Below are 18,000 nucleotides of genomic sequence, written 5' to 3'. Positions count from 1 at the left end.
TATACCCTGGCCGTATACTGTATACACATATATATACCCTGGCCGTATACTGTATACACATATACCCGGCCGTATACTGTATACACATATATACCCCGGCCGTATACTGTATACACACATATACCCCGGCCGTATACTGTATACACATATATACCCCGGCCGTATACTGTATACACATATATACCCGGCCGTATACTGTATACACATATATACCCCGGCCGTATACTGTATACACATATATACCCCGGCCGTATACTGTATACACATATATACCCCGGCCGTATACTGTATACATACAGTACAGACCAAAAGTTTGGACACACGTTCTCATTTAAAGATTTTTCTGTATTTTCATGACTATGAAAATTGTACATTCACACTGAAGGCATCAAAACTATGAATTACCACATGTGGAATTATATGCTTAACAAAAAAGTGTGAAACAACTGAAAATATGTCTTATATTCTAGGATCTTCACAGTAGCCACCTTTTGCTTTGATGACTGCTTTGCACACTCTTGGCATTCTCTTGATGAGCTTCAAGAGGTAGTCACCGGAAATGGTCTTCCAACAATCTTGAAGGAGTTCCCAGAGATGATTAGCACTTGTTGGCCCTTTTACCTTCACTCTGCGGTCCAGCTCACCCCAAACCATCTCGATTGGGTTCAGGTCTGGTGACTGTGGAGGCCAGGTCATCTGGCGTAGCCCCCCATCACTCTCGTTCTTGGTCAAATAGCCCTTACACAGCCTGGAGGTGTTTGGGGTCATTGTCCTGTTGAAAAATAAATGATGGTCCAACTAAACGCAAACCGGATGGAATAGCATGCCGCTGCAAGATGCTGTGGTAGCCATGCTGGTTCAGTATGCCTTCAATTTTGAATAAATCCCCAACAGTGTCACCAGCAAAGCCCCCCCACACCATCACACCTCCTCCTCCATGCTTCACGGTGGGAACCAGGCATGTAGAGTCCATCCATTCACCTATTCTGCGTCGCACAAAGACACGGTGGTTGGAACCAAAGATCTCATATTTGGACTCATCAGACCAAAGCACAGATTTCCACTGGTCTAATGTCCATTCCTTGTGTTCTTTAGCCCAAACAAGTCTCTTCTGCTTGTTGCCTGTCCTTAGCAGTGGTTTCCTAGCAGCTATTTTACCATGAAGGCCCGCTGCACAAAGTCTCCTCTTAACAGTTGTTGAAGAGATGTGTCTGCTGCTAGAACTCTGTGTGGCATTGACCTGGTCTCTAATCTGAGCTGCTGTTAACCTGCGATTTCTGAGGCTGGTGACTCGGATAAACTTATCCTCAGAAGCAGAGGTGACTCTTGGTCTTCCTTTCCTGGGGCGGTCCTCATGTGAGCCAGTTTCTTTGTAGCGCTTGATGGTTTTTGCAACTGCACTTGGGGACACTTTCAAAGTTTGCCCAATTTTTGGGAACTGACTGACCTTCATTTCTTAAAGTAATGATGGCCACTCGTTTTTCTTTACTTAGAATTTGTATTATGGCAAGAAAAAAGCAGCTAACAGTCTATTCAGTAGGACTATCAGCTGTGTATCCACCTGACTTCTGCACAACACAACTGATGGTCCCAACCCCATTTATAAGGCAAGAAATCCCACTTATTAAACCTGACAGGGCACACCTGTGAAGTGAAGACCATTTCCGGTGACTACCTCTTGAAGCTCATCAAGAGAATGCCAAGAGTGTGCAAAGCAGTCATCAAAGCAAAAGGTGGCTACTTTGAAGAACCTAGAATATAAGACATATTTTCAGTTGTTTCACACTTTTTTGTTAAGTATATAATTCCACATGTGTTAATTCATAGTTTTGATGCCTTCAGTGTGAATGTACAATTTTCATGGTCATGAAAATACAGAAAAATCTTTAAATGAGAAGGTGTGTCCAAACTTTTGGTCTGTACTGTATATATACACCCCTGCCGCGCACTATATACATATATACCCCTGACGCGCACTATACACATATACACTGGGGTCTCATTGGTCGGTGAGGTCCTGTACAGATTGAGGTTCTTGTAACATTTGTCACCGTTCACACTGTGCGATGATCACTTTTAGGTACGTTCCCAAATTTCGTTGAGGAAATGGTACCGCCAGCTTCGCCTCTTGCACTGCAGGGGGCGACATCCGCAGTATAATTTGGCGCGTAGTAACCTCCCGCCTCCGGTGGTATCATCCAGCGTGTCCTCTGCCGTGACCGGGGACGGACCCTCAGACGGGCGTTACATCCCCCGCCTCGTGCCGCCGTACAGGTTACAAAGACAGAGATAATTGCTTCTTCCAAGTCCAGGCAGAGTCGGGGGACGTCGGGGAGAGCCGGGGGATGTGGGATCTCTGGATTCGGCCTTTTAAGTGTTAGTACTTGGGTAGACGATGATGAGGCGGACACTCGGTCACATCCTGGATGTCTCTGCTTTCTTAAAGGGGAACTCCACTGTTAACAAGCAATGTCATCTGGGGAGTCGGAAAACCTCCACCGATTCCCTGAAGGAAGAGGACATTGACATGAAGGTGGAGTTCCCCTTTAATAGGAATATGAAAAGCGCTTTTAACTTATGGAAGATATGCTGCTGTGGCGGGCGTGGACAGAAAGTGTAATACAATGTTCCTGTGCTGAGATAATCTTATAAATGTGTCCCTGCTGTGTGCTGTGTAATGGCTGTGTCCTGACCGTACAGGGACATAGTCTGATCATACCCCACATACAGCAGTGTGCGGTGATATGGGGGGACGCGCTGCTTCAGGCACTGTGCGGCGTGCGCTGATCCTCTGCGTCTTCCATTACAGCCGGGCAGCTGAGTCAGTCGGCGCACTCGGCCCTGCAGCTGCCGTACAACGTCCTGGGATTAGGGCGCAGCGCCAACTTCCTTGATCATCTGTACGTCGGAATCCCACGACCCCCAGGAGAAAAGGTCAGTGCCCCCGATGAACACTGAGGCGGCACAGTATGTGTACTCATAGGTCTGTGTGTATTACATGTATGTATGTGTGTACTGTATCTAATATATATAATCGTCTTATCCCGTCTGTCTGTCTGTCCTTCTGTCCAGGAAACCCCGCATTGCAGATTGGTGCGGCCGCGACCAATCAGCGATTTTGGCGCCAAATTTAAACCCCGCTCTGCTGATTGGTCGCGACCGCCAGCCGCGACCAATCAGCATTATTGGCGCCAAATATAGACCCCGCTCTGCTGATTGCGCCCGGTCAGCCACGTACATATTCTAGAATATCCGATGCGTTAGAATCGGGCCACCATCTAGTATGTACATATTTGTGTACAGGCTGCCATATACATCAACAGTATACAGGCAGTCGTGTACGGCGGTCATATACAGCGGTCGTGTATGGCGGTCGTGTACGGCGGCGGTAAGTAGGCGGTCGTGTACGGCGGCGGTATGCAGGCGGTCGTGTACGGCGGTCATATACAGCGGCGGTATACAGGCGGTGGTGTACGGCGGCGGTATGCAGGCGGTCGTGTATGGCGGCAGTACGCAGGCGGTCGTGTACGGCGGCGGTACGCAGGCGGTCACGTATGGCGGCGGCACACAGGCGGTCACGTATGGCGGCAGCACACAGGCGGTCACATACGGAGGCGGCACACAGGCGGTCACGTACGGAGGCGGCACACAGGCGGTCACGTACGGAGGCGGCACACAGGCGGTCACGTACGGAGGCGGTACACAGGCGGTCACGTACGGCGGCGGTACGCAGGCGGTCACGTACGGTGGCGGCACACAGTCGGTTACGTACGGTAGCGGCACACAGGCGCTGAAAATCTCCTCCTCGTCATCGTCGTCATTTGTCAGGCGTTGGAGTCGCTTATGAATCATCTGAACGGTCAGTCAGAAATCTTATTACAGTAGAGATTTATAAATGAATTTATTTTCTTAGGACGACGGATTATTAAGGAGCGGCGCTCGTGTCCGTGCATACCGATGTGTCACTACTCAGCTTTTCCTTCTGTTTTCCAGCAAATTCGGAGGCAGGAGTGGACGGCCATCATCCCGAACTCCCAGCTGATCGTCATCCCGTACCCCCACCAGAACCCCAAAAGGTAAATCACCCCCATACACCGAGCAATCACCGCAATCAGATACTACACAATCCCAGTAATCTGGCATTCCCAGGTCCAGATGTGGAAGGGGTTAATCCGTCTTTCTGGAGATGCCCCCGCGGCGCTCCCCTTCCTGGCACTTGGTGCCATCTCTTGAATGTATCTCACTTAATAAGTGTCTATTGATTTTCCTCTCCGGTGTGTTCCAAGTTATTTTGGGAATCAGAAGGGGGAAACCTGAAGTCAAAGCTTTCACAATTAACCTGTAAATCTTTATCATAACCGAGGACAATTTACTCGTCCTCCCTGGATGCTGCGTGATCGGAGGAGAGGGCCGGAGATCAGCGTCACCCGCTGCCGCAATTAATAAGCGGTTATTAGTATCATTACTGAAAAAGATGTATGGTGCAAACTGCCGGCAACTATCGCCCCACACTCAGGATAGTCGCCTGACGCCACAGCACATACACATATATATCTCTACCACCCACTGCACATACATACACATCTCTGCTTATTATAGTAGTTATATTCTTGTACATAGGGGGCAGTATTATAGTAGTTATATTCTTGTACATAGGGGGCAGTATTATAGTAGTTATATTCTTGTACATAGGGAGCAGTATTATAGGAGGCGGTATTATAGTAGTTATATTCTTGTACATAGGAGCAGTATTATAGTAGTTATATTCTTGTATATAGGAGCAGTATTATAGTAGTTATATTCTTGTACATAGGAGCAGTATTATAGTAGTTATATTCTTGTATATAGGAGCAGTATTATAGTAGTTATATTCTTGTACATAGGGGCAGTATTATAGTAGTTATATTCTTGTACATAGGGGCAGTATTATAGTAGTTATATTCTTGTACATAGGGGCAGTATTATAGTAGTTATATTCTTGTACATGGGGGGCAGTATTATAGTAGTTATATTCTTGTACATAGGAGCAGTATTATAGTAGTTATATTCTTGTACATAGGAGCAGCATTATAGTAGTTATATTCTTATACATAGGGGCAGTATTATAGTAGTTATATTCTTGTATATAGGAGGCGGTATTATAGTAGTTATATTCTTGTACATAGGGGCAGTATTATAGTAGTTATATTCTTGTACATAGGGAGCAGTATTATAGTAGTTATATTCTTGTACATAGGGGCAGTATTATAGTACTTATATTCTTGTACATAGGGGGCAGTATTATAGTAGTTATATTCTTGTACATAGGGAGCAGTATTATAGTAGTTATATTCTTGTACATAGGGGCAGTATTATAGTACTTATATTCTTGTACATAGGGGGCAGTATTATAGTAGTTATATTCTTGTACATAGGGAGCAGTATTATAGTAGTTATATTCTTGTACATAGGGGGCAGTATTATAGTAGTTATATTCTTGTACATAGGGGGCAGTATTATAGTAGTTATATTCTTGTACATAGGGAGCAGTATTATAGTAGTTATATTCTTGTACATAGGGGGCAGTATTATAGTAGTTATATTCTTGTACATAGGGGGCAGTATTATAGTAGTTATATTCTTGTACATAGGGAGCAGTATTATAGTAGTTATATTCTTGTACATAGGGAGCAGTATTATAGTAGTTATATTCTTGTACATAGGGGGCAGTATTATAGTAGTTATATTCTTGTACATAGGGAGCAGTATTATAGTAGTTATATTCTTGTACATAGGGGGCAGTATTATAGTACTTATATTCTTGTACATAGGGGGCAGTATTATAGTACTTATATTCTTGTACATAGGGGGCAGTATTATAGTAGTTATATTCTTGTACATAGGGAGCAGTATTATAGTAGTTATATTCTTGTACATAGGGGGCAGTATTATAGTAGTTATATTCTTGTACATAGGGAGCAGTATTATAGTAGTTATATTCTTGTACATAGGGGGCAGTATTATAGTAGTTATATTCTTGTACATAGGGGGCAGTATTATAGTAGTTATATTCTTGTACATAGTGGCAGTATTATAGTAGTTATATTCTTGTACATAGGGGGCAGTATTATAGTAGTTATATTCTTGTACATAGGGGGCAGTATTATAGTAGTTATATTCTTGTACATAGGGGGCAGTATTATAGTAGTTATATTCTTGTACATAGGGGGCAGTATTATAGTAGTTATATTCTTGTACATAGTGGCAGTATTATAGTAGTTATATTCTTGTACATAGGGGGCAGTATTATAGTAGTTATATTCTTGTACATAGGGAGCAGTATTATAGTAGTTATATTCTTGTACATAGGGGCAGTATTATAGTAGTTATATTCTTGTATATATGGGCAGTATTATAGTAGTTATATTCTTGTACATAGGGGCAGTATTATAGTACTTATATTCTTGTACATAGTGGCAGTATTATAGTACTTATATTCTTGTACATGGGGAGCAGTATTATAGTAGTTATATTCTTGTACATGGGGGGCAGTATTATAGTAGTTATATTCTTGTACATAGGAGCAGTATTATAGTAGTTATATTCTTATACATAGGAGCAGCATTATAGTAGTTATATTCTTGTACATAGAGGCAGTATTATAGTAGTTATATTCTTGTATATAGGAGGCGGTATTATAGTAGTTATATTCTTGTACATAGGGGCAGTATTATAGTAGTTATATTCTTGTACATAGGGAGCAGTATTATAGTAGTTATATTCTTGTACATAGGGGCAGTATTATAGTACTTATATTCTTATACATAGGGGCAGTATTATAGTAGTTATATTCTTGTATATATGGGCAGTATTATAGTAGTTATATTCTTGTACATAGGGGCAGTATTATAGTACTTATATTCTTGTACATAGTGGCAGTATTATAGTACTTATATTCTTGTACATGGGGAGCAGTATTATAGTAGTTATATTCTTGTACATGGGGGGCAGTATTATAGTAGTTATATTCTTGTACATAGGGGCAGTATTATAGTAGTTATATTCTTGTATATATGGGCAGTATTATAGTAGTTATATTCTTGTACATAGGGGCAGTATTATAGTACTTATATTCTTGTACATAGTGGCAGTATTATAGTACTTATATTCTTGTACATGGGGAGCAGTATTATAGTAGTTATATTCTTGTACATGGGGGGCAGTATTATAGTAGTTATATTCTTGTACATAGGAGCAGTATTATAGTAGTTATATTCTTGTACATAGGAGCAGCATTATAGTAGTTATATTCTTGTACATAGAGGCAGTATTATAGTAGTTATATTCTTGTATATAGAAGGCGGTATTATAGTAGTTATATTCTTGTACATAGGGGCAGTATTATAGTAGTTATATTCTTGTACATAGGGAGCAGTATTATAGTAGTTATATTCTTGTACATAGGGGCAGTATTATAGTACTTATATTCTTGTACATAGGGGGCAGTATTATAGTAGTTATATTCTTGTACATAGGGAGCAGTATTATAGTAGTTATATTCTTGTACATAGGGGCAGTATTATAGTACTTATATTCTTGTACATAGGGGGCAGTATTATAGTAGTTATATTCTTGTACATAGGGAGCAGTATTATAGTAGTTATATTCTTGTACATAGGGGGCAGTATTATAGTAGTTATATTCTTGTACATAGGGGGCAGTATTATAGTAGTTATATTCTTGTACATAGGGAGCAGTATTATAGTAGTTATATTCTTGTACATAGGGGGCAGTATTATAGTAGTTATATTCTTGTACATAGGGGGCAGTATTATAGTAGTTATATTCTTGTACATAGGGAGCAGTATTATAGTAGTTATATTCTTGTACATAGGGGGCAGTATTATAGTAGTTATATTCTTGTACATAGGGGGCAGTATTATAGTAGTTATATTCTTGTACATAGGGAGCAGTATTATAGTAGTTATATTCTTGTACATAGGGGGCAGTATTATAGTACTTATATTCTTGTACATAGGGGGCAGTATTATAGTACTTATATTCTTGTACATAGGGGGCAGTATTATAGTACTTATATTCTTGTACATAGGGGGCAGTATTATAGTAGTTATATTCTTGTACATAGGGAGCAGTATTATAGTAGTTATATTCTTGTACATAGGGGGCAGTATTATAGTAGTTATATTCTTGTACATAGGGAGCAGTATTATAGTAGTTATATTCTTGTACATAGGGGGCAGTATTATAGTAGTTATATTCTTGTACATAGTGGCAGTATTATAGTAGTTATATTCTTGTACATAGGGGGCAGTATTATAGTAGTTATATTCTTGTACATAGGGGGCAGTATTATAGTAGTTATATTCTTGTACATAGGGGGCAGTATTATAGTAGTTATATTCTTGTACATAGGGGGCAGTATTATAGTAGTTATATTCTTGTACATAGTGGCAGTATTATAGTAGTTATATTCTTGTACATAGGGGGCAGTATTATAGTAGTTATATTCTTGTACATAGGGAGCAGTATTATAGTAGTTATATTCTTGTACATAGGGGCAGTATTATAGTAGTTATATTCTTGTATATATGGGCAGTATTATAGTAGTTATATTCTTGTACATAGGGGCAGTATTATAGTACTTATATTCTTGTACATAGTGGCAGTATTATAGTACTTATATTCTTGTACATGGGGAGCAGTATTATAGTAGTTATATTCTTGTACATGGGGGGCAGTATTATAGTAGTTATATTCTTGTACATAGGGGCAGTATTATAGTAGTTATATTCTTGTATATATAGGCAGTATTATAGTAGTTATATTCTTGTACATAGTGGCAGTATTATAGTAGTTATATTCTTGTACATAGGGGGCAGTATTATAGTAGTTATATTCTTGTACATAGTGGCAGTATTATAGTAGTTATATTCTTGTACATAGGGGGCAGTATTATAGTAGTTATATTCTTGTACATAGTGGCAGTATTATAGTAGTTATATTCTTGTACATAGGGGGCAGTATTATAGTAGTTATATTCTTGTACATAGGGGGCAGTATTATAGTAGTTATATTCTTGTACATAGGGGGCAGTATTATAGTAGTTATATTCTTGTACATAGGGGGCAGTATTATAGTAGTTATATTCTTGTACATAGTGGCAGTATTATAGTAGTTATATTCTTGTACATAGTGGCAGTATTATAGTAGTTATATTCTTGTACATAGGGGGCAGTATTATAGTAGTTATATTCTTGTACATAGGGGGCAGTATTATAGTAGTTATATTCTTGTACATAGGGGGCAGTATTATAGTAGTTATATTCTTGTACATAGGGAGCAGTATTATAGTAGTTATATTCTTGTACATAGGGGCAGTATTATAGTAGTTATATTCTTGTATATATGGGCAGTATTATAGTAGTTATATTCTTGTACATAGGAGCAGTATTATAGTACTTATATTCTTGTACATAGTGGCAGTATTATAGTACTTATATTCTTGTACATGGGGGGCAGTATTATAGTAGTTATATTCTTGTACATGGGGGGCAGTATTATAGTAGTTATATTCTTGTACATAGGGGCAGTATTATAGTACTTATATTCTTGTATATATAGGCAGTATTATAGTACTTATATTCCTGTACATAGGGGCAGTATTATAGTACTTATATTCTTGTACATAAGGGCAGTATTATAGTAGTTATATTCTTGTACATAGGGAGCAGTATTATAGTAGTTATATTCTTGTACATAGGGGGCAGTATTATAGTAGTTATATTCTTGTACATAGGAGCAGTATTATAGTAGTTATATTCTTGTACATAGGGGGCAGTATTATAGTAGTTATATTCTTCTACATAGGAGCAGTATTATAGTAGTTATATTCTTGTACATAGGGGGCAGCATTATAGTAGTTATATTCTTGTACATAGGGGCAGTATTATAGTAGTTATATTCTTGTACATAGGGAGCAGTATTATAGTAGTTATATTCTTGTACATAGGGAGCAGTATTATAGTAGTTATATTCTTGTACATAGGGAGCAGTATTATAGTAGTTATATTCTTGTACATAGGGAGCAGTATTATAGTAGTTATATTCTTGTACATAGGGGGCAGCATTATAGTAGTTATATTCTTGTACATAGGGGCAGTATTATAGTAGTTATATTCTTCTACATAGGGGACAGTATTATAGTAGATATATTCTTGTACATGGGGGGCAGTATTATAGTAGTTATATTCTTGTACATGGGGGGCAGTATTATAGTAGTTATATTCTTGTACATGGGGGGCAGTATTATAGTATTTATATTCTTGTACATAGGGGCAGTATTATAGTAGTTATATTCTTGTACATAGGGGGCAGTATTATAGTAGTTATATTCTTCTACATAGGGGGCAGCATTATAGTAGTTATATTCTTGTACATAGGGGCAGTATTATAGTAGTTATATTCTTGTATATATGGGCAGTATTATAGTAGTTATATTCTTGTACATAGGGGCAGTATTATAGTACTTATATTCTTGTACATAGTGGCAGTATTATAGTACTTATATTCTTGTACATAGGGGGCAGTATTATAGTAGTTATATTCTTGTACATAGGGGCAGTATTATAGTACTTATATTCTTGTATATGAGGGCAGTATTATAGTAGTTATATTCTTGTACATAGGAGCATTATTATAGTAGTTATATTCTTGTACATAGGGGGCAGTATTATAGTAGTTATATTCTTGTACATAGGGAGCAGTATTATAGTAGTTATATTCTTGTACATAGGGGGCAGTATTATAGTAGTTATATTCTTCTACATAGGGGGCAGCATTATAGTAGTTATATTCTTCTACATAGGGGGCAGTATTATAGTAGTTATATTCTTCTACATAGGGGGCAGTACCTTATTTCCCTCTCGGTATATCTCTCTGTAGGGGGAGAAGTTCTTTAGTGAAGGTGATATAATATACGTGCGCCATGCTTTGGCCGGTGATACATTTGTGCCCTTTCTCTGCCTTCTCTTGTGCCATATTACATGGATCTAGTTGCTGCACAGATGCTCGTGGTCTCGCCCCCTATTATGGGTAAACTATATACCATTCGATGGCGTTGATCACATATTTTGAGCCTTTGTGACCGCGCTGGAGTATCCACTTTGGAGCCGCACATCTGAGCGCCGCCGCGCTCCTCGGACGCCTGACGAGTGCATCTGGATTACACACAACAACAGATGGCCGGAAGATTACACCTTCCCCTTTTTTCTGCAATCACTGCACAATAATGCTGGACCCGTCATTGTGTGGACCTTTCAGCTTCCAGATAATAAGCAGTTGTGTGAAATCTCTGACTCCGAGCAGTAATGCGTCAAACAACTACCAGGCCGCGAGATCCAGCAGCCCCGTTAACCCTGCCGACGCCGGGGCCCCGCAGTGCTGCCGGCTCTGTGCCTGATTGTACCAGAACTGTGCAATAAAGGCGTTGTCCATCTTAGAGGAAGCGGTCCTGCTTACCCCTCTGGTATGGGCCGATGGTCGTCCCCAACAGTCCCTGTAGTTACTCGGAGCACGCCGAGTACCTGCAGGACCTCCTCAGCCCCCGTCCACATCCCTGGGAACAAAACCGCAGATAAATTAATGTGGAGTCGGCAGCCCGTGCTCCTCCAGCCTGGGCCGAAGGCGACTGACAGTGACGGCCATAAATGCTGATATGTGGGTCACCGCCGCCGCTCCCATACAAACTAATTGCTGCAGCCAGATATTTGGCAGTAAATTTAATCGCCCCATGCTGCTGTCAATCAGCGCTCACATCGCGTGGTTTCACAATGCCCGGGGGCAGAATATCAGCATTTATAGGGGAATTAAACCGGGGGAGCGGATGTCGATCCCGTTACATCGTAAACAGGCGCATTAACCAGAAGAGACTTATATTTCGCCAACAAAAAGATATTTCCAGCCGGCGGCGGCGGCGAGGTCACCGTCCTCCCTCTCCGGGATACGGAGGAATCTCATTCCATTTATCTTCCCTATTATATTATTATCAGATCTCGCGGCTCCCGAGAAGCACTTGGGGTCCCGAGATAGCACACGAGAGGTAGCGCCTCTTATCTCCCGCTACATTTATTGCAGCCGCTCCTGCAGTCCGCCGGTGTCCAGGATACAATGTATCAGCCCGGACAATGAGACGATACATTGTAACAATCCGTCATCACCTGGTTAACCCTTCACTGTTCTCCCTCAGCTGGAGCGCCAAATTGTACCTGACCCCCAGTAACATCGTCCTGCTGACGGCCATCGCCCTCATCGGGGTGTGCGTATTCATCCTGGCCATAATCGGCATCCTGCACTGGCGAGAGAAGGTAAGACCCCTGTGGTTGGGGGTGATGCGGCACTGAATACGTGGATGGATAAGATGGGGATATATCATGTCTAAACGGAGAACAATCCTCCATGTCCGTATTAAGATATTCCGTGACATCGGGGTTAATAACATTTCCACTTTCTGCTGTTTTCCGCCCAAAAAAAAAAGTAATTTCTTGCATTTGCAAAAATTCCCCCGTGTGCAGGAGTGTCGGCCATTAACCGTCTGTGATACAGATAATGGTCCTGGTGGGAGGGGGGCTTCTCAGAAGAGCGGCCGATGGCGGTAAATCCGCTACTCCCGAAAATCTGTTAGTCCAGAATAAATTATATAGAGGTAGCCTTGTAGACGTAGGATTTTCTATTTCTGGTGGCGCAGAGTAGTCTTCTTTTTTTTGTTGTTCATGGTGATTATAGCCTATGGCCGACCTACAGCGAACATCACGGGAAGTAGGACAGATAAGAGCGAGACGGCGGGGCGGCCATAGACCAAAATAACCAGACGGCGGCACTGATCTCAGACTATTCTGGTAGAAAGAAGCCAAAGAAATAAGGGCACGGTTACCAGAAGGACGTCTAAACCTTATTCTCTCTCATCTTCATCAAAGACCAGTTCTAAAAGCAAAAATGTGCTGATCCTATTCCGAGTTACATCCTGTATTATACTCCAGAGCTGCACTCACTATTCTGCTGGTGCAGTCACTGTGTACATACATTACATTACTGATCCTGAGTTACATCCTGTATTATACTCCAGAGCTGCACTCACTATTCTGCTGGTGCAGTCACTGTGTACATACATTACATTACTGATCCTGAGTTACATCCTGTATTATACTCCAGAGCTGCACTCACTATTCTGCTGGTGCAGTCACTGTGTACATACATTACTGATCCTGAGTTACCTCCTGTATTATACTCCAGAGCTGCAGTCACTATTCTGCTGGTGCAGTCACTGTGTACATACATTACATTACTGATCCTGAGTTACATCCTATATTATACCCCAGAGCTGCACTCACTATTCTGCTGGTGCAGTCACTGTGTACATACATTACTGATCCTGAGTTACATCCTGTATTATACTCCAGCGCTGCACTCACTATTCTGCTGGTGCAGTCACTGTGTACATACATTACATTACTGATCCTGAGTTACCTCCTGTATTATACTCCAGAGCTGCACTCACTATTCTGCAGGTGCAGTCACTGTGTACATACATTACTGATCCTGAGTTACATCCTGTATTATACTCCAGCGCTGCACTCACTATTCTGCTGGTGCAGTCACTGTGTACATACATTACATTACTGATCCTGAGTTACATCCTGTATTATACTCCAGCGCTGCACTCACTATTCCGCTGGTGCAGTCACTGTGTACATACATTACATTACTGATCCTGAGTTACCTCCTGTATTATACTCCAGAGCTGCACTCACTATTCTGCTTGTGCAGTCACTGTGTACATACATTACATTACTGATCTTGAGTTACCTCCTGTATTATACTCCAGAGCTGCGCTCACTATTCTGCTGGTGCAGTCACTTTGCACGTACATTACATTACTGATCCTGAGTTACATCCTGTATTATACCCCAGAGCTGCACTCACTATTCTGCTGGTGCAGTCACTGTGTACATACATTACATTACATTACTGATCCTGAGTTACATCCTGTATTATACTCCAGAGCTGCACTCACTATTCTGCTGGTGCAGTCACTGTGTACATACATTACATTACTGATCCTGAGTTACCTTCTGTATTATACCCCAGAGCTGCACTCACTATTCTGCTGGTGCAGTCACTGTGTACATACATTACATTACTGATCCTGAGTTACATCCTGTATTATACTCCAGAGCTGCACTCACTATTCTGCTGGTGTAGTCACTGTGTACATACATTACATTACTGATCCTGAGTTACATCCTGTATTATACCCCAGAGCTGCACTCACTATTCTGCTGGTGCAGTCACTGTGTACATACATTACATTACTGATCCTGAGTTACATCCTGTGTTATACTCCAGAGCTGCACTCACTATTCTGCTGGTGTAGTCACTGTGTACATACATTACATTACTGATCCTGAGTTACATCCTGTATTATACTCCAGAGCTGCACTCACTATTCTGCTGGTGCAGTCACTGTGTACATACATTACATTACTGATCCTGAGTTACATCCTGTGTTATACTCCAGAGCTGCACTCACTATTCTGCTGGTGTAGTCACTGTGTACATACATTACATTACTGATCCTGAGTTACATCCTGTATTATACTCCAGAGCTGCACTCACTATTCTGCTGGTGCAGTCACTGTGTACATACATTACATTACTGATCCTGAGTTACATCCTGTATTATACTCCAGAGCTGCACTCACTATTCTGCTGGTGCAGTCACTGTGTACATACATTACATTACTGATCCTGAGTTACATCCTGTGTTATACTCCAGAGCTGCACTCACTATTCTGCTGGTGCAGTCACTGTGTACATACATTACATTACTGATCCTGAGTTACATCCTGTGTTATACTCCAGAGCTGCGCTCACTATTCTGCTGGTGCAGTCACTGTGTACATACATTACATTACTGATCCTGAGTTACCTCCTGTATTATACTCCAGAGCTGCACTCACTATTCTGCTGGTGCAGTCACTGTGTACATACATTACTGATCCTGAGTTACCTCCTGTATTATACTCCAGAGCTGCACTCACTATTCTTCTGTGTACATACCTTACATTACAGATCATGAGTTAAATCCCGTATTATACCTCAGCTTCAGAGCTGAAATCTCGCAGACTTCCCTGTTTGGCCAGTGTTTCTATACTTGGAGGTGTCATTGTTACATCAGGTCGTGTACAGTCTTCTGCTCCCTCCCATATTTATAAGTTTGTTGACTGTAATAAGCAGCAGAATTGTGAAGGCAGCTCTGGAGTATAAGGGCTCCTGCAGACATCTGTGGATCTGGGACTGGCCGGGGGTCTTGTGACCGCCTCATAGCTGTTTTAAGACTCCGTTTGCGAGACCTGGTTCCGGTTCTTGCTCTCACCATTTACAGGAATCCTGTAGGAATCGCCATAACCGCGGCGCGGACTTCTTTTCCTCCACATATATTAGTGCGAGGCCGTGATGGTGGCGCTCAGCGGCGCCCCCCGGCTCGTTAGCAGTTAATGACTTGTTTGATCATGAGGAATAGAACATTTTTGCATCATTAACACAGAATTATATCCATCATACACTGGACCCCATTAGCGGATGATGAAGAGCAATGTGTCCGCCGCCGCTAATGGTCTCCTCTGACAACTCTGACGGTTTGTGGCCTAATATCGCTCCGCTCCCCCTCTAACATCGCTCCCCTCCCCCTCTTCTCTGTTGCAGAAAGCCGACGACCGGGAGAAGCGGCAGGAGGCCCATCGCTTCCACTTTGACGCAATGTGATGGGCAGCGGCTCGATGTCCCAGTGGACGAGCGGAAAATGACTCTTCTGTATATTCTGCGTCCTTTCTTAATTTATTGGTGCACACGATGATTTCCGGGCGTCCGGCGGTCTCTGCGCCGCTCTGCCTTCTTGTCCTGGGGGGGGGGGGGCTATAATTTATTGGAGGGGATTATGTACGTGATCACGAGATCGGTGAGGGGCCATCTACACATCCATTGTTGTCGCCCCCGGCAACCAGACAGATACTTTGTTTCCTTTCTTGTAGAATGAGGGCTGGATGCTGATTGGTTGCCGGGGGCCGCAGCATCGGCGCTCATGTTTATGCACGACTCCCATCATCTGTTACTTTCTGTGATTTTTGCACGTTTGCACAAGATTGACGGAAAATAATGTGGGGTTTTTTTTTTTATTTTTTTTATTTTAATGCTTTTAATGTGGGAAACAGGTGGGAAAGTGTTATGTGGGGTATGATAATTAGACGTTGCTGGGAAAAGCTTCGATTTTGTAGAATCTGTTGCCTACACACCGCCGGATAAATGCAGCTTGCTGGAAACTAGAGGCCGGATGAGGTGCGAGAGTAGAAAATGCTCCAATTGTCCATGGACAACAATGGTGATCTTCTGTAAGGCTGCGAGGGGTCTCACACTTCCCAACAGCCAATCAGATTGCAGCGTTTGTAAGAAGAAACGACCCCGCATGCTGCAATCTGATTGGTCCTTGGCGGCGGGCAGTGTTGCTGATTGATTTCTTTTTTCGGTTAACGATGGAATTGCCAAATTGTTGTGAAATTCTGTTATTATGTAAATGTTAGTGAACGTCTTGTACCGACCCCCCGCTAAAATCCACGAGGGCACGATGCCATTGTATTAGGTCCAGAGGCTGTTACCGGCTCCTGCTGTAAATTATATTGCAAGACAGAAGTGGTTCAGCGATTATATGTGGCTCTCCATTTGTTGCAAAACTACGACTCCCAACATGCCCAGACTACCTGTGACCATCGGGGCATGCTGGGTGTTGTACTCATTGTTGCAAAGCTACAACTCCCAGCATGCCCAGACCACCTGTGACCATCGGAGCATGCTGGGTGTTGTACGAATTGTTGCAAAAGTACAACTCCCAGCATGCCCAGACCACGTGTGACCATCTGGACATGCTGGGTGTTGTACTAATTGTTGCAAAACTACAACTCCCAGCATGCCCAGACCACCTGTGACCATCTGGGCATGCTGGGTGTTGTACTCATTGTTGCAAAGCTACAACTCCCAGCATGCCCAGACCACCTGTGACCATCGGAGCATGCTGGGTGTTGTACGAATTGTTGCAAAAGTACAACTCCCAGCATGCCCAGACCACGTGTGACCATCTGGACATGCTGGGTGTTGTACGAATTGTTGCAAAACTACAACTCCCAGCATGCCCAGACCACCTGTGACCATCGGGGCATGCTGGGTGTTGTACTAATTGTTGCAAAAGTACAGCTCCCAGATTGTCAATGGGCGGCGGGGCATGCAGCAGTTTAGGAGTCAGCGCTACAGAAGAGTCCAAGTCCTGCTGATGGCGGGGCCCCGTCCTGTGCGCAGTATGTTCTGTCGGCCATCGTTGCCGCGCACGGACCGTTTGGCATTAGTCTTTTACACATTCCTGGGTTGTGTCTTGTGAACGGATTTACTGACGTCTGTTTTATTCCTGATTGATCCGTAATTAAATAGAAGCTGACGATTCCCAATCCGTGTCCTGTATCTCTGCACCAAACCCTCCCTGCAACACAATAGAGTTTGAGGACCGTGGTCCCCGGCCCGGCGCTCTGTAAACCTCCTCGGCACCGTCTCCGATTACTACGTCAGTCCGTGGAAACAGCAGGTGGCCACGGACTACTGATGTGGCTGCCGGACTGGATCCTGTGAACCTTTTGCTTCTCTCCATGTCACAACAATCTATAGGTTGTGTATGGAATTGCAACTTTAATCCGTTCATTTCAGTGGCGATGAGCTGCCATACCAAATACAACCTGCAGCCTGGGGTGGCGCTGTAAGAAATCAGCCATGTTTTTTAACCCTACTAATACTGCAAAATTTTAATAGGCGACACAACTTGCAATGCGCCGTCTTACGTACAGGAGCCCTTCATGGGACAGGACAAAGAGATGAAGGACTGGATTCTGGCTGCCTGCAGCCACCACT

At 42.5% G+C, this 18,000-nt stretch overlaps 1 protein-coding gene across 1 annotated transcript in view; it reads left to right on the top strand.

Annotated features, from left to right (window-relative positions):
- ITFG1 (integrin alpha FG-GAP repeat containing 1) overlaps positions 1 to 17,546 on the top strand; it is a 146,162-nt gene extending 128,616 nt beyond the window's left edge. The window contains exons 15-18 of the mRNA XM_073659677.1: positions 2,810 to 2,934; positions 3,994 to 4,076; positions 12,245 to 12,362; positions 15,760 to 17,546. Coding sequence (XP_073515778.1) covers positions 2,810 to 2,934; positions 3,994 to 4,076; positions 12,245 to 12,362; positions 15,760 to 15,819 — 386 coding nt within the window. The 3' untranslated portion in view covers positions 15,820 to 17,546. The remainder of the gene's footprint in view (positions 1 to 2,809; positions 2,935 to 3,993; positions 4,077 to 12,244; positions 12,363 to 15,759) is intronic.
- The last annotated feature ends 454 nt before the right edge of the window (positions 17,547 to 18,000 follow it).

This window comes from Phyllobates terribilis, unplaced genomic scaffold (genome assembly GCF_046119375.1).
Source record: "Phyllobates terribilis strain yellow unplaced genomic scaffold, ASM4611937v1 Scaffold_14__1_contigs__length_39327217, whole genome shotgun sequence".
In the NCBI taxonomy this organism is placed as follows: Eukaryota; Metazoa; Chordata; class Amphibia; order Anura; family Dendrobatidae; genus Phyllobates; species Phyllobates terribilis.
Note: the sequence above shows the minus strand (reverse complement) of the source record. Positions and strands in the feature narration are given on the sequence as shown.